General features: G+C 37.0%; 1 protein-coding gene across 1 annotated transcript in view; it reads right to left on the bottom strand.

The window, feature by feature from the left end:
- Positions 1-24,645, bottom strand: part of NHLRC2 (NHL repeat containing 2) — a 42,914-nt gene extending 18,269 nt beyond the window's left edge. The window contains exons 1-6 of the mRNA XM_049854671.1: positions 24,575-24,645; positions 24,229-24,452; positions 22,046-22,198; positions 9,323-9,778; positions 3,577-3,698; positions 1,093-1,222 (exon numbers count right to left, since the gene is read on the bottom strand). Of these exons, the coding sequence (XP_049710628.1) occupies positions 1,093-1,222; positions 3,577-3,698; positions 9,323-9,778; positions 22,046-22,198; positions 24,229-24,406 (1,039 nt within the window). The 5' untranslated portion in view covers positions 24,407-24,452; positions 24,575-24,645. The remainder of the gene's footprint in view (positions 1-1,092; positions 1,223-3,576; positions 3,699-9,322; positions 9,779-22,045; positions 22,199-24,228; positions 24,453-24,574) is intronic.
- Between the last annotated feature and the right edge of the window lie 63 nt (positions 24,646-24,708).

The raw sequence follows: 24,708 nt of genomic DNA, 5'->3' as shown, positions 1-24,708 counted from the left end.
CTAGTACATGGTAATAGAAATCAGATTGAGTTTTAATTGATCTTATTACTGTTTTTAATTCTCTACACAGACTGTATCTGTTTATTTCCTACCTGGGATGCACTGCTCCCACTGCCACCCTCCATGCCCCTTTGGTGAGCAACTGAAAAAACCCAGCATTATTCAGAACACAGAATTCCAAAGATGGAATTCTCAAAACTTAACTTACACAAAATACCTGAATTAACTATATAAAGTTCAGGTAGTACTAGAAATTCATTATTTTATGGATATTAAAAGCCTGATGAAAATTAATCAGAATGAAAAAAATTAAGGTCTTTGAATTATAACAAAATTGGTATCATAATAGAAGAATTATCTCAAAGGTAAAGCCATTCAACTAAGCTGGTGCTTATTCACTGTTCAAATACATTAAGACAATATAAACCATTTAGTCCCAAATTCCATTTTCAATGTATTATACTAACTTTCTTGATTCATTAACCTGGCTATAGATCTGTAGATAGCTACCGCAGTATTGCTGAGGGCCCGTGAAAAATAAGAGCACAAATCCTCCCGGACTGTCTTTTACTCAATTAATAAAGGTAGTAAAGATCACAAAGATAAGTCTCAATCATTACCAATATCTACATAATTCGGTAGGTTAGTTTTTTTTTTTTTTTTAATTGCTGAAATGCAGCTGTCATTTCAATACAAATTCTACAAATCAGAATAACTAAGGACATCGTTATATGGCAGTTCATGAACAACTTCTGTAGTTCTGAAACTATAATTCTTTCAAAGTAAGGGATATTTAGAATGACATTAAATAGAAGCTGAACTAAGATGAAATTCTTTGAATTACTATCTTGTATATAAAATTTTTTTATATAAAATATAACATGTAATGTCATATATAATATACATTCTCTGTTGTATATATTACTGTTGTCTTTAATTTGTTTTAACAAAATTAACAAATCCCAACCTACAAGTATAAGAGTATGAAATAACTAAAAATAAAAATAATCCAAATGAATGTCTCAAGAAAATTTTTAAAATCTTACTTTGATTAAGAAGTTTACTTATATTTCGTACTAAAAGTTTACATACCTGATGTTCCCAAAACTACATCCCAAGGGGAACTAATGGGTTGTTGTTCTCCTTTGGCTCCACCTTCTTTATCTGTCCCTTGAATTCCAATGCCAGCTACAGTGCTCACGATCTCGGCTTCTAGGTCAATCTATAGATTTAATTAATGTTTTATGCAATGCGTGCTACTTTTGCTTTTTTCCTTTGGTATGTATGTGAATATTTCCAATAAGAATACATATATTTGCAACACAGTGTTTTTAGAAAAAGGCTCCTCAACTGTAGGGTAGATTTCTTGTTATTTAAATTCACACAACCAGGTCTCTCTCATAACCTTGCCTGTCCACTTTCCCACTTGCCTCTACCACCACTGGTGTTCATCTCATGTTAACTATAAAATATTTTAGAAGGAAGTGGAAATCTGAAATTTTACAATACCACCTAGCAAAATGCATGTTTCATAAAAGTATATATATTTCAATTACGTTTGGCATAACAAAACAACAACTATAGTAGGCAGCAACAAAAAACTTGGGGGGAGGGTAATCTGATTTCCAAAGTTGCTATAATATTCAAAATCCTGGTTTTGAAAAAAAGAAAAAAAAATTACAAGGCATTCAAAGAACGAAAGTACAGCCCACTCACTCGGGGAGAAAAAGTAACAGAAATTGTATCTTGAGGGAGCCCAAACATTGAACTTACCTAGACAAAGACTTTAAATCAACTATTTAAAATATGCTCAAAGACATAAAGGAAATCATGTACAAAGAACTAAAAGAAACCATGCAAACATGATCCTTTCATATGCTGTCTACAAGAGCTTTACTTTAGAGCCAAAGACATAGCTATAATAATGGAAAAATATATTCCATGCAAACGGTAACCAAAACATAGCTGGAATGGCTAAACAAATACCAGACAAAATACACTTTAAGACAAAAATTATAATAAGAGACAAGAAGGACATCATATAATGATAAAAGGGTCAATCCATCAAGAAGTTATTATATACACACACACACACACACACACACACACACACACTTAACAACAGAGTCCCAAAATAAATGAAGCAAAAATTGATAAACTTGAAACAAATAGGTACACAATAATAGTTAGGTTTCAACATCCCACTTTCAATAATGGATGGAACACCTAGACAAAAGATAAACAACAACAGAAGACCCGAACAACACTATATACCATGAGTCAGAGTCGACAGCAATGGGTTTGGTTATTTATTTACTTGTTTTATATACCGACTAGACCTAACAGACACAGAGCACATACCACACTAAAACAGAGAATACATACTCAAGTGCACATGCAACATTCTCCAGGACAGACCACATGTTAGGGCATAAAAGAAATCTCAATGAATTTAAAAAGCATAAAATCATACAAAGTATTGTCTCCAACCACAATGGAATGAAACTAGAAATCAATAACAAGGAAAACTGGGAATTACTCACTTTTAAACAACCAATGAGTCAAAGAAATCACAGGAAAAATAGAAAATAATTGGAATGAATGAAAATGAAAATGCAGCTCATGAAAAATCATGGGATCCAGGGAATGCAGTGCTTAGAAGGAAATTTATAGCTATAAATGCCTATATTAAAAAATAAGAAAGATCTCAAACCAACAGCCCAATCTTTTACCTTTCAGAACTAGAAAATGAAGAGCAAACTAAACCCAAAGTAGGAAGAAGGAAATAATAAAGATTAAAGGAAAGAGAGACTAGAAAAATGATAAAGAGAATCAATGAAACCAAAAGTTGGCTCTTTGAAAAGATCACTGAAATTGATAAACCTTTTAGCTAGACAGACTAGGAAAAAAGAGAGAAGACTAAAATTACTAAAATGCGACATAAAAGAGGCAACATAACTTACAGATATAAAAAGGATTTAAGAGAATACTGTGAACAATCACATGTTGACAAATTAGATAATCAAGATGAAATGGACACATTTCTAGAAACACACAAACTACCAAAACTGACTCACACAGAAAATCCGAACAGATCAATAACTAGTGGAGATTAAATCACTAATCAAACACCTTCTAACAAAGCAAAGCCCAAATCCAGGTGGCTTCACTCGTGAATTCTACCAAACACTTACAGAATTAACACCAACCCTTCTCAAATTTTTCAAAAAAAAGGAAAAGAAATAAATTACAGAGAAAGAAAGTAAGGGTTGCCTAGGTCTGGGAGTAGGCAGGAATGGGGGCTAACTGTAATTGGGCATGAGGGTTCCTGTTGAGGAGCACTGGATGACTGGGCAAACGCGTGTGAATCAAAGGATTTAAAAAATTTACAACTACAGGCTTGACACCGAAAAACAAGATATTTATGAGTTACACTAAAGCTAATGACTCTGGAAAAAGCTGAATGAAGATGTTTTGTGATAGCTATCATTACTCTAACTTCAAATATTTAATGTAGCAAATATCACTTTTTCTGATTAGAAGTACTATAACTTCTAATTTCAAATGGAAAATTACCTTTCTTATAAGGTGGTTTTCAGTATCTGCCACGTATATCACATTATTCATTATGGCTACACCCTGTGGCGAATTAAAAGTTGACTCTGAAAATGTTCCATCTTTTCTTCCAGGGTTAGGTCCTAAAAGGCAATACAAAAAATTTCACACTCAAAGAGTAATCACACAAAAAAAATCAAAGATTTGTACTTAATGCTGGGGTTTTAATATAAATAACATGATACTTCTATCTAAAAACTGTTTCCCAAGAGACCTATTTTTCTCAAATGTGACTTTTACTGTAATGATAGGGCTTACTGTATTATGGTTACTGGTGCGCTTAAGTGTTGTTGTTAGGTGCCGTCAAGTTGGTTCTGACTCATAAGGATCCTATGTACAACAGAAGTAAAAACTGCCTGGTCCTGCTCCATCCTCACAATCATTGTTATGTCTGAGCCAATTGTTGCAGCCACTTTGCCGATATCTCATTGAGAGTCTTCCTCTTTTTTGCTGACCCTCTACTTTACCAAGCATCATGTCCCTCTCCAGGAACTAGTCCCTCCTGATAACATGTCCAAAGTACATGAGACAAAGTCTCGCCATCCTCGCTTTCAAGGGGCACTCTGACTGTACTTCTTCCAAGACAGAATTATTTGTTCTTCTGGCAGTCCATGGTATATTCAATATTCTTCACGAACACCATAATTCAAAGGCATCAATGCTTCTTCAGTCTTCCTTATTCATAGTCCAGCTTTCACATGCATATGAGGTGATTGAAAGTTATCGTAGCTTGGGTCAGGAGCATCTTAGTCTTCAAAGTGACATCTTTGCTTTTTAACAATTTAAAGAGGTCTTTGCAGCAGATTTGCCCAATGCAATATGTCATTTGATTTCCTGACTGCTGCTTCCATGGGTGCTGACTGTGGATCCAGGTAAAACGAAATCCTTAACGTCAATCTTTTCTCCATTTATCATGATGTTGCATATTGCTCCAGTTGTGAAGATTTTTGTTTTTATGATGAGATGCAATCCACACTGAAGGCAGCGTTCTTTATTTTGACCAGTAAGTGCTTCAAGTCTTGACTTTCAGCAAGGACGGCTGTGTCATCTGCATATTACAGATTGTTTATGAGTCTTCTACCAATCCTGATGCCACATTCTTCATATAGTCCAGTTTCTCAGATTATTTGCTTGGCATACGTATTGAATACATATGGTGAGGCACACTTTTCTTGATTTTAAAACACGCAGTATTCCCTTGTTCTCTTTGAATGATTGCCTCTTGGTCTATGTACAGCTTCCCCATAAGCACAATTAAGTGTTCCAGAATTCCCATTCTTCACAATGTTATCCATAATTTGTTAAGATCCACAAAGTCAAATGCCTTTGCATAGTCCATAAGACACAGGCAAACATCTTTCTGGTACTCTCTGCTTTCAGCCAGGACCCATCTGACATCAGCAACGATATCCCTGGTTTCACATCCTCTTCTGAACCCAGCTTGAATTTCTGGCAGTTCCCTGTCGATATACTGCTGCAACTGCTTTTGAATGATCTTCAGTAAAATGTTACCTGCATGTGGTATTAATGATACTGTTCCATAATTTCTGCATTCTGTTGGATCACCTTTGTTTGGAATGGGCACAAATATGGAAGAGTGCAGTTGGTTGGCTAGGTAGCTGTCTTCGAGATTTCTTGGCATAAACAAGTGAGCACCTCCAGCGCTACATCAGTTTGCTGAAACATCTCAATTGGTATTCTATCAGTTCCTGGAGTCTTTTTCACTAATGCCTTCCGTGCAGCTTGAACTACTTCCTTCAGTACCATTGGTTCTTGATCATATGCTACCTCCTGAAATGGCTGACTCTTGACCGATTCTTTTTGGTACAGTGTCTGTGTAATCCTTCCATCTGCTTTTGAGGCTTCCTGCGTTGTTCAGTATTTTGCCCGTAATATCCTTCAATACTGCAACTCGAGGCTTGAATTTTTGATTCAGCTCTTTCAGCATGAGAACTGCCAGGTGTGTTCTTCCGTTTTGGTTTTCTGACTCTAGGTCTTTGCATATTTCATTATAATACTCTGTCTTCTTGAGCTGCCTTTTGAAATCTTCTGATCAGACCTTTTACTTCATTTCTTCCTTTTGTTTTAGCTACTCTATGTTCAACAGCAAGTTTCAGAGTCTCTTCTGACATCCAGTTTCATCTTTTCTGTCTTTTTAATGATCTTTTGCTTTCTTCATGTATGATGTCCTTCCATAACTTGTCTGGTCTTCAGTAATTAATGTTCAATGTGTCAAATCTATTCTTGCGATGGTTTCCAAACTCAGGTGGAATATACTGAAGGTTGTACCTTGGTTCTCGTGGACTTGTTCTAATTTTGTTCAGCTTCAACTTGAACTTGCATATGAGCAATTGATGGTTTGTTCCACAGTCGGCCCCTGGCCTTGTTCTGATGATATTAAACTTTTCCATTGTCTCTTTCCACAGATGTGGTCGATTGATTCTTGTATTATCTATCTGGTGAAGGCCACGTGTATAGTCGCCATTCATGTTGTTGAAGAAGGTATTTGCAATGAACAAGTCGTTGGTCTTGCAAAATTCTATCATGCAATCTCCAAACTTTTTAACACCAAGGCCACGTTTTCAAACTACTGATTGTTCTTTGTTTCCAACTTTTGCATTCCAATCACCAGTAATCATCAATGCATCTTGATTGCATGTTTGATCAATTTCAGATTGCAGAAATTGGTAAAAACTTCAATTTCCTCATCTTTGGCATTAGTGGTTGCTAAGTAAATTTGAATAATACTCATATTAACTGATCTTCCTCGCAGGTGTATGGATATCCTATCAATAACAGTGGTTTTTGAAATGTTCTTTTTGACAATGAATGCAATGCCAACCCTCTTCAATTTGTCATTCCTGGCACAGTAGACCATATGACTGTCCAGTACAAAATGGCCAATACCAGTCCATTTTAGCTCCCTAATGTCTAAAAAAAAAAAAAAAAAAAAAATTTTTCTAGGATATTGATTTTTACGTGTTCCATTTTCTGATGACTTGCATTTTTCCTAGATTCATACTTTGTACTTTCCATGTTTCAATTATTAATGGATGTTTGCAGCTGTTTCTTCTAATTGAGTCATGCCACATCAGCAAATGAAGATCCTGAAAGTTTGACTCTATTTTGAGGAGGTAGCTCTTCCCCGTAGTCTTTCGAGTGGTTTCCAACCTGAGGGGCTCATCTTTTGGCACTGTATCAGACAATATTTTGCTGTTATTCGTAAGGTTTTCACTGGTCATTTTCTTTTCAGAAGTAGACTGCCACGTCCTTCTTCCTAGTCTCTTAGTGCACTTCAGTACAGTATATCATAAGAAAATAAATTTTAAAGCATCTTAATTACCTATTATCTAGACCAGAAAGAGGTAAAAATAATTTTAATCTCTCAGCATCTAGATGAATGATTTTTTAACTATTTTGCAAGATATACTTATTTGATAATACAGTTAAAGTTATGAACCCTCTCCCCAGAAAAATACACATGCCCATAAAATGCTGCAAACAATTTCAAGGGGCTCCTGGATCCTCTGAAGGCCATTCATGCATTTCTTAAAAAGTCCAAGGACCCCAGATTAAGAATCCCTCATATCTACTATTTCGCTTTGCCACAAAGCTCTATAACATCTCACACATACTTTAAGAAAGGATGGTCTAGACAGAATATGATTCTGGTCTAATGGCCTGCTTCTCTGCTTTTGTAATACATGTGGAGTTTCAGGGGTGAAGAGTATATTACAAAACATAAGCAACTGTTATTGCTGTGACCAGAGGACAAGCCATTTAAAGCCTCTAAGCCAGCATTCCCAAACTATGCTCTGCACGATCCTATTGTCCCAGGTGTTAGTTAAGAGTGGTAGAATAATGCAGTGGCTAAAAAAAAAAAAAAAAATTTTTTTTTTTTTTATTGTAATCTGGTGCTGTTGAGTCAATTTCAACTCATAGCAACCTCACGTGAAAGAGCAGAACTGCCCCGGAGGATTTTCTTGGCTGTAATCTTTATGCTAGGTCTTTCTCCTGCGGAGCTGCTGGGTGTGTTCAAACAGCCAATCTTTCGGTTAGCAGCCAAGCACTGTTTGCTATAAATATGAATTCTAGAGCCCAGCAGACTTAGTTTAAATTCTAGCTCTCTTCTTCTTAGATTATTTGTATCAGTTTCCTCTTCTGTAAAATGGGACCAATAATAGCACCTACCTCAGAATACTGTGAAAACTGCATGTGTTAATACATGAAAAGTACTTAGAATAGTACCAAGCATACGGCAGGCACTACGCAAATACTTGCTATGATTATTATTACTGTTGATGTTATTGATGGGAATTCCTGGGGGGGGGCGGAATTCCCTACGGTCACTTCGAATTGGAAAATAGTGTGTATTATACCCGCCCCCGGACATTCATGAGGCATATTAGAAGAGTAAAAGACTTGAGAAGTCCTTTGACACCCTAACAACAACAGAATCTGTTAAATCACATCAAATCAGTGTTTTCCAAATGTATTTGATCAAGGAATTCATTTAAAAAAAAAACTGAAAAATAGCTGTTAATATATCACAAGATAACAGTACTCCTAGAAACACGGTTTGGGAAATGTAGCTTGCTGCTGGTTTATCTGTTTAACAAAGAATATTCTCCTACACTACTTTGAAAATTATAGAATCTATTAAAAACCCTTTTAAACCATTATAATTCAAGCTTCTACAACAGACACGTTTTGAGTAACAATTCTCTTAACTGCCTGTCATAAATCAAAATAACAAGTAGCCTAAATAAAACAAGCAACACAAAACAAATACGCATACTGTAACTGCAACAACAAAGCTAACCTTTGTTAGAACCAGAGACATAAAAAATTCAAGAGCTAAGGGAATAGTATCCTGGCATGCTAAGAACAGCATGAGGGCTTATGAATATGATTAACTTATTTCCATTAGGAATTCTTATAACCCTACTATAGGTACTAACACAGCATGTATTATGAAAGGATGGCTGCAAAAGGTGAATTGTTCTTCTCTTTGACTGATATGCTAGATGCCAGTTCAGCCTCGGCACGCAGGATTAATTAAAAAAAAATAGAGTGTACTTAATAGATTTTATTAATTATGTACTTGCAAATAAGAACCCTTTTTAGTTCTGAGACCAGGGAGATACAAACAAAATGATCCATGCTTGCATGATACCTATTTTGCTACCTGAAGGGATGGATCCAGAGGATGCTGAAGTTCTTATGGAAGAAAAGGAAAGTAAAGTTATGTGTAAATCCTAGCTTACTTATTTTATAATCTAAATCTCAAGTTCCTGGGGTACAATAAGGTTTTGAAAAGATATGGCTATATTTTGATGAAACATAAAATATAATACTTCCATTTAAAATGTCTGAAATCCAGAAAGTATGTAGGGTAGTACTTTCATAAGATACAATCCATTGCGAAGAGTTTTTGAAAAAACAAGATAGAATATGCGAATATACTTTAAAGCTCTCACTTAAAGATTTTCCCCTTTTGACCCAAATGCAGCTTTTTGGGGATTTTTGTTTCATTTTTGAGGGAGTAAGAAGAGGTTACTTCTGATACTACACATCAATTAACAAAATAATCTTGTGATAAAGTTAAAAGTCTATAAATCGTTATTTATAAATTTTGCTATTTTTACTTGAGCTCTTTTTTAAACTATAAAACACATTATATACCATAATTAGAAGCACACTTTACCTCCGATGCTGTACTGAATCTGTCCGTTCTTCCAGACGACCAAAATTCTATGATGTCCGGTGTCTGCTATTACTAATCTGTTGGTAACATGGTCTACTATAACTTTGCCAGGAAACAGCAATGGTGAAGGTGGCAAAGAATCTTTATAAAGTTTTATTCCAATTGTTTTCTCTCTGATCTGTCCCCTATCTTTGTAATACTTTAAAGCTATTGAAGTATATAAAAATAATTTGTCTTTGTGTCCCTCGCCCATCAAGGAAAACAACATGTTTCCACGGGGTCCAAGTATGACCAGAGTTGGCCAGCAGGAGACTTCTAGATCTTGCCAAAGGCTGGCATCTGCATCGTTAACCACAGGGTGGGTGATGTTGTACCGAAGAACAGCACTCTTGATGCTATCCAGAACTTTTTCATTCGGAAACTTAGCTGAATGAACACCAACAACCAGAAGACCATCTGAAAGGGAAAAATCAGAAGCTGAACATTATAAAGTATTAAAGTCTGAATATCATCGCCTATACATCAGTTTTGGGGTCATTAATAAATGTAAATAGTCCACAGATCAGAAAGAAAAAAAGTAGAAAGAAGTACGTGTCTTCAACTGCATTTATACCTGTATAAAAAAATTAACAAATATATACCTCATGACAATTGTGATAATGACATAAAAACACATAGGATTAAATTCACGGGGCTATTTCAGGATTAAAATTCTTTATGCTCTTTATCTAGATAAAGCTATACAAAAAAAAAAAAAAACTATTTTCTTGTGAAGATTTTGAAATTTTTAGAATAAACCAAAAAAAAAAAAAAAAACCCATTGCCATCAAGCTGATTCCAACTCATAGGGACCCTATAGGACAGAGTAGAACTGCCCCATAGGGTTTCCAAGGAGCAGCTGATGGATCTGAACTGCTGATCTTCCGGGTAGCAGCCGTAGCTATTAATCACTGCGCCAGAAATTCCCAGTGACTATGACTGCTTTTTTTGGGTATTTATTGTTGTATCATTCTTTTTCTAATATAACCTTATATTACAAACTAATGGAACAGATAAATGTTTTTCTAATATAAGGTTGTAGATTTATTTAAAATTCCTATTATAGTTCTTGGAGCCCTGGTGGTGCCATGGTTAAGAGTTATGGCTGCTAACCAAAAGGTTTGCAGTTCAAATCCACTAGCCACTCCTTGGAAACCCTATGGGGCACTATGAGTCAGAATCGACTTGACAGCAATGGGTTTGGCTTTTGGTTTTATTATAGTTCTCAGAACAAGCGCCCAGAAAAAAAAGAAGTATCAGGCTGGATTCAGAAAAAAACTCAATATTGACTACCAAAGGAGAAGAGGTAATAATAACTACGTAAATTCAAATCTCCCAACACATCCATCAAAAACAATACAAATTAGCATTAAAATAAATAAAATCACATAAATTGGAGTTCTTTTACAGCCTTGCCTTAGGGGTGGGCCCCCAGTTTTGACACAATGCAGGAGGTTAAAATTACAATAGAGGAAACTTCACTACCTTTCTGGCCCAAGGAACCAGGGAAACTGGAGTATGTGAGCGGAATCCCGAAAGGAATAAAATTGGAGAAAAGGATTCTTTCTGTTTGCAAACTCTCACGAGTTTCGGCCTAACCCCTGAACCACAATGTGACCCTAACCCAAACCAGTGTACAAATGCTTAGAAAACTCAGATCTGAACTACTACTACTGGGCTTGACACAGCAGGACCTTTACCGGAATTTAGTTTATTACTCAATTTACAGGTAATTTGAAGACCGTGATTATTTTGTCTCCCAGTCACTCTGAGTCGGAACTGATGCCATGGCAATGGGTTTGGTTTGGTTTTGGTTTTAGTATTGCTAAATGTGGAGTCATATATGGTTTTATCTGCTCTTCTTGTTGATCTTATGAGTGTGTGTGTGGGGTGGGGGAAGAGGATGAGTGAAGATATTTGAAATCAGGTGGCCACCATTCTCTTCCAAACCCGGAAGCAGCAATGATAGATACTTTTTCTTTTTTTTTAATACCATATTTACTGAGATATAATTTACTTGAAAGTAAATCTTGTCCTTTGATATTTTATTGATTAGATAAATATATTAACGTCCTTTTTGCAGCCTTACTTAATGGAACTTGGGATATCCCTCTCTAAGTAAATGTTATATTTCACATAAATAAAATGACATCTCTCTTAACAAAAAAAATTTAAAAGAGAAATTTTGTTTTCAAAACCTCATCAAAAACTCTTAATACTAAAAGAAATTTAATTATAACTGACACTATAATTTGACATTCAAATTATTTGTTGCATTTTCATTTTTGTCTGTTGTTTGTTCTGAAAATGAATATGTCATGTCCTTGCATGTTTTACCCTTAATAATAATCTTTTTAAATTTAGTAACTTTCATGGCTTTTTGTTTTAAATACTACTTTAAATCTAACTAAGATAAATGGCTTGCTTCATGTTGGGGGAAAAATCCGAATACACATAAAAACGAGTTCTTCCTAGCATGTATCTTTCAGATGCTCGTTTATTTAACCATAAATGCTACAAAAATACCTAGAAAAAAATCATTTATCTAACCCATTAAAATTTTATAATACACAATTGTTTGCACTGTTACTTAAATTTACTTTATCTCTGAAAAGAAAGCGCATTTGGCTAAAATAAAAGGATCAAGTAAGTAATGAGTTCATATATTTTACGCATGCAGATAGATATTTGACATAACCATTGACTCTACAAAGTTAGTAAAATTTTCTTTATGAAATCTCCTGCAATACAGGGCTATGTTTCATAGTAGTGAAAAACTTGGAATACAGAGTCAAATGCCAGGGGGTTGAAATCTTAGCTCCACCACTCACTGCTAGGTAACCTTTGGCAAGTTGCTTATTCTCTCTGTATCTCAGTGTTCTTACCTATAAAATGAGAATAATAATAAAATCTACCTTCTAAGATTGTTGTGAGTTGTTAGTTTTTATTATATTTAGAAATCTCCTATCTTCTCTCCCGTCTTCACCTATGTCTTCTTTTTTTTTTTTTTTTACTATTCATTTAAGCTTTCCTTAAAAAAATAAAATAACCTGGGAAGTTTGTTCATATGTATAACTATTTCCTATGGGGAAAATGAAAATTTTCCTAGAAATAAATTCAGAAAAATTAAAAATTTAATTCAATCACATTTTTCCATAATTCATGACAGCTAATTAGGTATACATAGTAAGTACTCAATAAATGTTAACTGTTGCTGTTAATCTTATTACTACTATAAATGGGCTCACCTTACCTCTTTCTATACATTTGCCCAGATCATCCCCTTCTTTTTGGAATGCCTCAATTATCTAACAGCTATCTTTTCTACAGAAGTTAAGATCAAGCGAAAGCCTTAAATCACTCTAGCTCTGAATTCCCCCAGCATTATTTAATGCACTACACTATACATCATGGACAGTATACAGTATAAACTCTTAAAGGATTTTGTGCTTTAGTTAGAATAAGTGATAAAATAAGGATACAAAAGCTAACAATATAAGGTATTATACGATAGGTATTAAATGTCTGTGTCTTTACCAGTCAAGGCAGATGTGTCTTTACCAGTCAAGGCAGATGTGAATCAAATATCACACTAATAAATGTAAAACAGTGATAGAGACTCAAGCATACCAACAATTGTGAAAACGGTACAAGACCAGGCAACACTTCATTCTCTTGTCGATGGGGTCGCTGTAAGTCGGAGGACAACATGCCACAAAGGAGAGGTATGAGAGGGTGATCTGATACACTAACCCTCTGAGAGGTTAGTCAGGATGGTTTCTACTGACTTTTCCCGCCATGTTTCTTACCTTCTGTGAATACACTAAACCTGGCACGGTGTGGGGCGGGAGGGCGGGGGGTGTCAAGGCATAAGGTAAGCAATCACATCAGCCAGTTCACAATTGTTGGCAATCCAAGTCAACTCACAGAGCCAACAGAACAAAGTGCTCTACTGCTTCCAGCCTAGGGTTCCTTCCACATTGTGACTCGTTACAACATGTCAATCTGCTTACACTGGCTGCAACTACATCAGCATGAGTGACGACAGGTGTATAGAGCCAAGGAGCTCTCTTTCTTTAATTCACAAGCTTAGTCCAATCCCTCCTATTTACAATCAAAGTCCATCCCCTTGGGATTTCCTCCTTTATGCCCTGTATAATCCTCTTCCCCCAACTCCTCTTTCACCTCTCTCCAAGGTACAGCTAGCTAGATCACATGAAGTTCTACTTCTAATTGTCCACTTCATTTGCATGTGGATTCTTCCATTATAATAATTAACATGAGGAAAAAGCCCCATAACCAGAGCAGCCAAGAGTGCAACGTGGTTAGCTCCACCCTAACCGGGCACTCTGTTCCAGTTGCTTGAATTCTGTTATTGCAAAAAGCTCACTTTTTTAATTGGTCACCAAGATCTGTAAATTTTATTTCTAAATGATTTTTTATTTTATTTTATTGTGCTTTGGGTGAAGGTTTACAACACAAAATACTTCCTTATAAAAACCTCACTTTTCAGGTCTCAAAATTATAAATACCCAGCAGTCTCCTCCTCCTCAACTTGTCTACGTTTTCCCAGAATCCGAATTCACTGACTTAACATACTCTATTTTTACTGACCAACCCACGGCATGTTCTCCTTCCAATACTTCAATAATTTTCCTTCTGATCAATATGCCTGAACACTTCCTTGAAGAACTGATGACTGCGGTGAGATCTGAACAATGAGAAAGCGTTAACTAGGTGAAGAGGGTGCACAGAGGGGAGTACAGGACAAAATGAGAATGAACATGCAGACAGGAGTCAGCCTTGTAAGTCAAGGATTTGGATCTTTAGCCTGAGAGCAATGAAAAGTCAAACGGAAAATGAAGTCTTAGCCTCAAAGATACCTTAAGCTCAACAGCCTCAAGATACCTTAAACTAAACCCATGACATCCCACTCCAAACGTGTCCGTTCTCTAATGTTTCCGGTCAGTGAATGGCACCACCATCCATCCAATTATACAAGTCAGAAACCTACCTTGAACATATCTGTAATAACCAACTAGCCCTCCTTCATCACCCATACCTAATCCACTACCAAGTGCTGTTGACTTTACCGCTTATAACTAATTTCAAGCTATTATCATGTTTTACCAGGAGCGTGACAATATCTCCTACATCCATTCTTGTCTACCCAATTAGTATCCACCCAACAGTGAGCCTGAGTTTTCAAAAAACAGGAATCTGATCATGTCACCTTCCTGCAGAAAATCCTTTGCCTTTTCATTTTTCTTACTATAAAAACCAAGCCCCATCTCTCCAGCATCTTCCTTCTCCTAACTCTTCTCCCTCTCCCTAAGGGCATGCTAGTCAAGACATTAAAGCAAGAAAAGTAATGGTATTCTTGAGAAACTCGAGGAAGTCCAGGGTGGTTAGAATACCCTGAGGCAGGAGGAGAAAAGAGTGTGAAGAAGATGCCGGAGAGGTACAATTTTAGTTTTTATTCCAAGAGCAAGATAAACATAAAATGAAAGGATCAAAATTACTGAACGCTAAATTGGAGCACTGATCAAAGGCAAATTTGATAGCTAGTCAAAAACTGACATCAGACTGTGTCCCCATTAAATACTCTGAAAGTGGGCCATAAATTGACCATATTTTCATAGTATTTTACCCCTTTAAGAACACAGAATAATAGAGGGACGGTTGATAAAATATATAAAGTGTGTGTAGAAATGAGTTAACATAGCAGGCCTGACTGCTACCCTTTGAAAGGCTTGCCCCTTGGCTGGCATCTGGGAGGCTGAATTTGGGGAGGGTTCCCACCATTCCTAGAACTGGTAAAAGTGGCTCATATGCGTAATCTGTTCGTACAAATAATATTGTTTATGTTGAACACCTGCTTCCTTCTGGGATTCTAGTACATACCAGGCAGAGACTGCCTATGTGACCAGACCCCAATAAAAACCCTTGGCTCTGAGTTTCTAACAAGCTTCCCTGGTTGACATTTCAAACATGTTGTCACACCTCCCTACTGGGGGAATTAAACTCATCCTGTGTGACTCCACTGGGAGAAGACTCTGGAAGCTTACACCTGGTCTCCCCCAGATAATCCCATGCATCTTTTCTCTCTGCTGATTTTATTATGTATTCTTTTGCTATAATAAATCATAGCTGTGAGTATGACTATATGCTTAGTTCTGTGAGTTCTCTGAATGAATTTGAACCTGGGGGTGGTTTTAGTGATTCTTAACACAAAGTAAAATTATACACTGACTCACTTAGGCTTAATTTCACTATAAAATTGGAGATTCATTTTTATAATTTTTAATAAAACTTAAAATAAAACCAGCATATATTACTGAAGAGAATATCAGCATTTACTTGGTAGTATTATGACATCTACAGTTTCAAAAGTCTGATTTAGTTATATATTAACAAATACTTGCAATCACATTTTAAAATACGCCAAGCTTCCTAATAGATGTTTCCCTACAAAACAAAAGTGCTTTTCCTTGGATAATGGTCATTGTGCTACGTCTGGGCATTATATAATACCCAAACCAAACCAAACCCTTGCTGTTGAGTCAGTTTGAACTCATTGTGAGCCTACAGGACAGAGCAGAACTGCCCCAGCAGGTTTCCAAGGCTGTAATCTTTACAGAAGCAGACTGCCACATCTTTCTCCCATGGAGTGGCTGGTGAGTTTGAACCGATGACCTTTAGGTTAGCAGCCAAGCACTTAACCACTAAAGCACGAGGGCTCCATTATATAATAACATACCATTAATGTAAACAACATAAAGAAGTAAAAAAAAAAAATTTAGAAATTCTCAAGTGGGAAAAAAAAAAAAAAACAACCTTGGCACCTGTCAGTTCAATATAAATAGATGCTAATTTATTATGAATTAATAACAATCTTGAGGCACGGTTATATTCTCTAGAAAATTTTAACATCTGAACCACTAAATACTATTAAGTAAATTTTACTTTTTGCTTTAAAACTCTGGCATTTGTAATTTCTTTTATTCTATTGTGAAAGTGATACTGGTCTCTATTACGAACCTGAGTTACAAATAGTTAAAAGCTGTTTTACAGAGGAAGGACACTGGGTATTAAACTGGGCCTCTTCCAAGGTGTTTTTGAATTAATAAGCACTTCCTCACTCAGCTGAGGATTTTTGGCTTACTGATAAATTGAATATCCTGAGGAATTTAAAGTAGGCTGGCAAATGTTGCTTCAAGAATATAAATAGTTCCCGAACAGAGGGGGAGAAAAACGTAGAACAAAATTCAAATTCACAAAAAAAGACCAGACTTACTGCTCTGACAGAGACTGGAGTAACCTCTAAGACTATGGCTCCCAGACACCCTGCTAACTCAGAACTGAGTTAAATCCGTAAGATGATTTTTTTTTTATTATTGTGGTAAAATATAACATTTGCTATTTCAAACACTTTTACGTGTACAATTTAGTGACATTAAATTATATCTACCATGTTGTGGAACCATCACAACAACCTGCTTCCAAATTTTTCATTACCTTTAACAGAAACTCAGTATCCCTTAAGCATTAACTCCCCATTCTCCTTCCCACCTGCCCCCAATAACCACTAAAAAATTTTCATCTCTATGCCTATTCTAGATATTTCATGTAAGTGGGATCATATAATATTTGGCCTTTTGTATCTGACTTATTTCACTGAGCATAACACTTCTGAAGTGCATCCATGCATCAAAACTTCATCTCTTTATAAGACCAAAAAAACCCGTGTTGCAGTCGAGTCGATTCTGACTCATAGCTTAATAATATTCTGTTGTATAGATACAGCACATTTTGCTTATCCATTCATTTGTTGATGGACACTTGGCTTGTGTTCACCTTAGGCTGTGAATAATGCTGCAACGAACACTGTCATACAAGTAACCGTTTGAGTCCTGTTTTCAAGTCTTTTAGGCATATACCTAGGAATGCAATTGCTGGGTCATAGGGTAATTCTGTGTTTAACTTTTTGAGAAACTGCTTTCCACAGCAGCTGCTCCATTTGACAACCCCACTATCAATGGATGAGGGCTCCAATTTCTCCAGGTCCTCATCAACATTTGTTATTTTCTATAATAGCCTTCCTAGTTGGAGCCCTGATGGTGCAGTTGTTGGCAGTTTGAATCCACCGCCACTCCTTGGAAACCCTACAGGGCAGTTCTACTATGTCCTATAGAGTTGCATTAAGTCGGAATGGACTCAACAGCAGTGGGTTTGGTTTGGTTTTGGTTTACTGGGTGTGAAGTGGTATCTCACTGTGGATTTGATTTGCATTTCCAATAATGATGAATGACACCGATCATTTTCATGTGCTTATTGACCATTTTTACATCTTCTCTGGAGAAATGTCTATCCAAGTTCTTAGACCATTTTTTGACTATGTGGGTTGTCTTTTACTTGTTGAACTGTAGGAGTTCTTTATATATTCTGGATATTAAACTCTTATCAGATTTATAGTTCCCAAATATTTCCTCCCATTCTGTAGGTTGTCTCTTCACTTTCTTGATGAAGTCCTTTGATGTACAAAAGTTTTAATTTTGATGAAGTTCAATTTATGTATTTTGTCTTACATTGCTCATGTTTTTGGTATCATATCTAAGAATCCATTGTTGAAAAGTAGGTCCTGAAGCATTTTCCTGCTTTGTTCTAAGAATTTTATGGTCTTAGTTCTTACATTTAGGTCGTGGATCCATTTTTAGTTAATTTTCGTACATGAAGTGAGGTATGGGTCCAATTTCATTCTTTTGCATGTGGAGATCCAGCTGCCATGGCACCATCTACTGAAGAGACTATTCTTGCCCAATAGACTTGGCACCCTTGGCACAAATCAGTTTATTTCTGGAATCTCAATTCTATTCCATTGGCCTATATGGTTATCCTCATAACAGTACCAGACTGCTGATTACTGTAATTTTATAGCATGTTTTTAAATTGGGAAACATAAATCTTCTTACTTTGTTGTTTTTTAAGATTGCTTTGGCTATTCGAGGCCCCTTGCAATTCTATATAAACTCAAGGACTGGCTTTTCCATTTCTACAAAGAAGACTGCTGGAATTTTGATAGAGATTGCACTGAATCTACAGATCGTTTTCGGTAGTATTACCACCTTCACAATTCCATGATCATGAAATGTTTTTCCATTTATTTAGGTCTCCTTTAATTTCTTTCCATTTAATGTTTTATAATTTCAGCAAATCGTTCACTTCCCTGGTTAAATTTATTCCAAGGTATTTTATATTTTAGATGCTATTGTAAATGAAACTACTTTCTTAATATCCTTTTCAGATTGCTCGTTGCTGGCATATAGACACCCAACCGGTTTCTGACCTTGTATTCTGCCACTTTACTGAACTTGTTTATTAGCTCTAGTAGTTCTCCTATGGATTCTTTGGGATTTTCTATATATAGGATCATGTCATCTGCAAACAGGGATATTTTTACTTCTTCCTTCCCAATTTGGATACCTGTTACTTCCTTTTCTTGACTAACTGTTCTGGTTAGGACTCCCAGTACAATATCGAAGAGCAGTGGTGAGAGCGGGCATCCTTGTTTTGTTCCTCATCATAGGGGGCATGCTTTCAGTCTTTCTCCAGTATTACATTAGCTGTAGGTTTTTCCATAGATCCTTTTACCATACTGAAGAATTTTCCTTCTATTACTAGGTTGTTGAGTGGTTTTACCATGAACCGGTGTTGGATTTTGTCTAGTGCCTTTTTTCTGTCCACTGAGATAACCATGTAGTTCTTTTCCTTTGTTCTATTAATGTGGTGTATAACATTAATTGATTTTCTAATAGTGAACCACCCTTGCATTTCTGAAATAAATCCCAACTGGTCATGATGTATAATCCTTTTAATATGATGTTGAATTCAGTATGCTATTTCGTTGAGGGTTTTTGCATCTATATTCATAAGGGATATTGGTCTGTATTTTGTTTTTTCTTGTGGTATCTTATCTGGCTTTGGTTGCAGGGTAATGCTGGCCTCAAAGAATGAGTTAGGAAGTGTTCCCTTCTAATTCTGGAAGAGCTTAAGAATGGTTAGTACTAATTTTTTAAATGCTTGGTAGAATTCCCCAGTGAAGCCACCTGGCCCAGGAATTTTTTTTGTTGGGAGGATTTTGATGGCTGTTTCAATCTCTTCACTTATTTGGGTCTGTTGAGGTTTTTCTCTTTCCACTTTAGTCAATTGAGATAGTTTATGTGTTTGTGCTTCTAGGAATCTGTCCACTTCATTTAAGTTATCTAACTGTTGGTGTAAAACTGCTCATAGTATTCTCTTTTGATCCTTTTTATTTCTGTAGTTTCAGTTTTAATGTCCCCGCATTCATTCCTGATTTTAGTTACTTGCATCTTCTTTTTTTCTTCGTCAGTCTTGCTAAAGGTTTGTTGATTTTATTCATCTTTTCAAAGAACAAAGCTCTGGTTTCATTGATTCTATTGCTTTTCTATTTTGTATTTCATTTATTCCCACGCTGATTTTTGTTATTTCTTTCCTTGGAGTAGCCCTGGGCTTAGTCTGCTCCTCTTCTTCTAGTTTCTCAAGCTGTAAACTTAGGTTATTGATTTGAGTTTTTTTTTTTTAAATACCAGCTTTTACTGCTGTGAATTTCCCTCTGAATGCTGCCTTCACTGCATCCCATAGGCTTTGGTATGTTGTGCTTTCATTTTCATTTGCCTCTAAGTGTTTTCTGATTTCTCTCTTGACCCAGTGGTTAAAGTGTGTTGTTTAATTTCCACATATTTATATATTTTCTAGTTTTCCTTCTGTTATAATTTCTAGTTTCATTCCACTGTGGTCAGAGATGATACTTTCGATGGTTTTAAACTTTTTAAATTTATTGAGACTTGTAACCTAGCACATGGTCTATCCATGTGCACTGGAGAAGAATGTGTATTATGCTGTTGTTGGGCGGGGTATTCCATACGTGTCAGTTAGGACTAACTGGTTTATAGTTCAAATCCTTTATTTCCTTACTGATCTTCTTTCTAGATGTTCTGCCCATTATTGACAGTGGCATACTGAAGTCTCCAACTATTACTGTAGAATTGTTATTGTGGAATTGTCTATTTTTCCCTTTTTTGGTGAGTATTTGCTTCACATATTTTGGGGCTCTGATGTTAGGGGCATATAGATTTGTAATTGTTATACTTCCTGATGGAGCTCTGGTGGCACAGTGGTTAAATGCTACGCCTGTTAACCAAAAGGTCGGCAGTTTGAATCCACCAGCCGTTCCTTGTAAACCCTCTGGGGCAGTTCTACTCTGCCCTACAGGATCGCTATGAGTCAGAATCAACTTGATGGCAGTGGGTTTGGATTTTTATACTTCTTGATAATGATAACGTTGTAATTACATGATGTCCTTGTCTCTTATAATAGATGCATGTGGTTAGTTGCTACAATCTTACACCTACTTTTCAGAGTTCTTACAAAGTTGAGGTTATAAATTTTTAGTTGGTTTTATCTATAACTCCTTTTCTTAACTAAGTTTCAAGGTATTCTTCATTTTCATGGAACCCTGGTGGCACTGTGGTTAGGAGCTACAGTGTGCTATGCTGTTAATCAAAAAGGATGGCAATGCGAATCTATCAGCCTCTACTTGGAGACTCTATGGGGCAGTTCTACTTTGTCCTATAGGGTCACTATAGTTGGAAAACACTCAACGGCAATGGGTTTGTTTTTTTTTCTTGGTGCTTATGTGGGAGGGTCGGGATATTAGACCTGCTCATGTCACCATCTTCCTATAAGTCACCAGATGAATTTTTGAAAATATGGTTTAGCCAACGGAATATCTGAGTTTGTGACAAATCTTTATTGATGGGAAATTTCACCTGTACTGAAGAGTTATCTATAACTCCTTTTCTAAATTGAGTTTCAAAGTACTCTTCATTTTTATACATACATACTCTATTCTCATTTTTACTTTCATAAGATCAGTGACTCTCTCCTTTTCATCTGCTTCAAGGGTAAACCTTCGATGAATTTAAACCTAAATAAGTGTAAATTATAATTAGCATCATTTTCCCCATGCATTGTCTTTAGAGCAGTAAATTAGGGGGAAAAAAAAAGTTTTTTTTTTGAACTTCTAGAACAAAGTAAGTATAAGCTCTTACATCTTCAGAATTTGTAATACTATAAAAGAGAATTTCCCAATGTGCTTTGAAAACATTAACATTTACGAATAATTTTTAACGAAGCAGGGACAGAAAAAAGTATCTGTTATAATATTTTGCATTTCACTGTAGCTCATGTCATTTGAAATGAACAGAGGCCTAATCACATTTCCTTATAAGAACTTTAAACTTTTATACCACAGTGAGAGGAATATAAAATTAGGGTTATACATTTTATTTTTTCACAGAACACAATTCTGGTCATTCTAGACATACAAAAAACATCTTTTCAGAAACTTTCTTATAAAAAAGGAAATTATGTCCTTATTCTCAGAGAAGAACATATTAAAGCCTGAGTTTTAGGAAGGCAAAGCCATTACCACTAAGCTTAACCCTTCTCGAAAAGGCACATGGAGTCCTTAATTCATAAATTAGAAATTACTTATAGAATCAATGAAATCTTGATGTTCATTCTCCTGTGAGTAAATAAATCAGCTAATCTTCCAGTTCCCAGGCAAGGACAATGTTTTAGAAATAAGTAAAGGGCAGATACCTTTATCAGAGTATGTGTGTTCTAAGGTGTGGAGATCAGGCAATAGGTGAATACAGTTTATGCAGCAGTAGGTGAAGAAATCAAGGACAACCACTTTTCCACATAGATCCTTGTAGACAGAAATAGGTCCTTCTGTGTTCAGCCATTGCAATCCTGAAATTTATACAAAATAGATTACAATGATTAAAGGAAAAGAGAAAGAGATAATTTATCCAAAACTTACTATTAAAATGTGAACCATTGTTTTTTCTAAGGCTAGTGTAAGTCAAAAACTTTGAGATGCTAGCACTATTTAAAGGCTGTGGCAATTGGATTTATTTACTATTTTATTATTAAGAGCTACCCCTTTCTATCAATCACCAGTGAAAATAAAAGGAGGGATGTATCTTTGTGACTGTGGCAAAACTAGTATTCGTAAAGAAAAAGAAAATGACCATAAATACAAGTCTGTAAAGATCAAAGACAGAAGAAAAGGAAGGGGTGGTGTGAAGGAGGGAAGATGGGAAAGCTGCTATTATGAGGCAGGCCATAAATATACAGTAAGAAAAAGCTAGTAAAACAACTAGAGTTCTTTCAGAAATAGTGTAATAGTCTATGTGTGAAAAGGAAAAATCAACACATGTAGGCAAAGACAAGAGAAAATGTCAAACATTAAGAGGACCTAATTGCATACTTAAACCAAAAACCCACTGCTGTCGAGTCAATTCCGACTCATAGCGACCCTATAGGACAGAGTAGAACTGCCCCACAGAGTTTCCAAGGAGCGCCTGGTGGATTCAAACTGCTGGCCTTTTGGTTAGCAGTCGTAGCACTTAACCACTACGCCACCAGGGTTGCAATTAGGTACAAATGAGTTACTGAGAATGAAGGTGAAGCTTGAGAACCGTTGTTATTGTTCGTTGCTACTGAGTTGATTTCAACTCATGGCAACCCAGTGGGTGCAGAGTAGAACTGCTCCATATGGTTTTTCTAGGCTGTGACCTTTTGGAAGCAGATTGCCAGGTCTGTCTTCCTAGGCACCTCTAAAACTCAAAACCCACTGCCTTCAAGTCCATTCGGACTAGGTGGGTTTAAACTGCCAACCTTTCAGCTAGCAGTTGAGCACCTAACCATTCAAAGCTTCTTTGATGGGATAAGTATTCATGCACCCAATTTTTTTGCTAAGAATTCCGTAATATTTCAAAGCCAGTACAGGATTAACAACTGAAAAAATAAGCACTTCTCAAGGGGATGCAAAGAGCTTGGAAACACAAAATACTCTGCTGTCAAAGGTAAGGTTTCAATACACCTCCCATGAGATAACGGATCCCCACTGCATCCAATTAACTATACATGGGGTTTCAGTGTCAGGCCAGGAGACATGCCAACAGCAACAGGCAAAACAATACCAGTCCCAGCTAAAGAAAATACAGTTTCATTTATCATAGCAAGCTGTGCTTCACAAACAGCACTGCTGGGAATATCTGTTCCCTCATGTTCCACAGGCTCACAGAGCCAGGATTCAATTTGTCTGGAGATAGGCTGACTGATTGAGATTTTAAAAATAAAAAGTCTCACAACTTTTAAACAAATGCAGCACGTATAAGAAGCCGGCAAATCCGAAGTCTGTATGATCCAATTCTGGCTTTCTTTAGTTGCGAGGCCCTGCGCAAGATACTTAAACTCCCTGCCTCAGTTTCCTCAACTGTAAAACAGAACTAATGAAAGTACCTCATTGGTCTGTAAAAAAGATTAAATAAAATATAATCCACCTGAAGTGTTCAGAACTGTGTACGGCACACAGAAAATGATCAGTAAAGGTTAGCTACGATGATGCAGAGAGATGACGATGATGACGATGGTGGGGAACCAGACTGAAAGGATAGGGTGGCACCGGCATTTTAATCAACGCCGTCTAAGCCATTAAACATTCACGGAGGGTCTACTTAACATCAGGCTCCAGGCTGGACTCCGGATACAGAGACGAGCACGCACGTCTCCGCCCTCCAGAAACCCAGCGTCTGCCGCCCCTTCGAGACACCTGGGAATAGAAGGGCGCGCAATCCGCCGCTAGGGTGGGGCGCCCCACCAGGCCGGGGCGCCGGCGACACAAGCCCGCCTCGCCCATCGCTTCAGGGGAGGGCGCCGTCCCTGACGAAGGGGAGGTCCCGGGAGGGTTCCCCACCCAGAAGCCAGCCTCTCACCTTCCGGAAACTCGGGCACTGACAAGTCCTGCTCCCAGCCGTCTACCTTCTGCAGATACTGGTAGACCAGGCTGTCCTTCTCTTGCGGGGTGACTGCGTCGAGCAGGGCGTACTCCAGCGAGGTCTGAGCCGGGAGCAGGCCCGAGAGGCTGCAGCTCCGGGATCCGGGGGCCGCCATGTTCTCTCCCGTCTCTCCAGAGACGGCCGCGGGCCCGCGGTACAGCCTAGTTTGGCGAGAGGAAGCGTTTACTGTCTTTTGGTTTCAAAACGACACATTCACCTCAGTCTCCGCCAGCCGCAGTCCACGCTGACGACACCTGAAAACAAACAGACAAACAAGCTGTACCCGAATGCCGAAAGTTCAAACCGTCGCAATCCCGAGCATGTAATTAAACTGTGGTCCCAAACCACCCCGCCCCTTCCCGGTCCTCGCGCCACCGCTGAGCCTGGACATTCGGAGCGCCAGATTCACCATGAAAA

This window comes from Elephas maximus, chromosome 16, assembly GCF_024166365.1.
Source record: "Elephas maximus indicus isolate mEleMax1 chromosome 16, mEleMax1 primary haplotype, whole genome shotgun sequence".
In the NCBI taxonomy this organism is placed as follows: domain Eukaryota; kingdom Metazoa; phylum Chordata; class Mammalia; order Proboscidea; family Elephantidae; genus Elephas; species Elephas maximus.
Note: the sequence above shows the minus strand (reverse complement) of the source record. Positions and strands in the feature narration are given on the sequence as shown.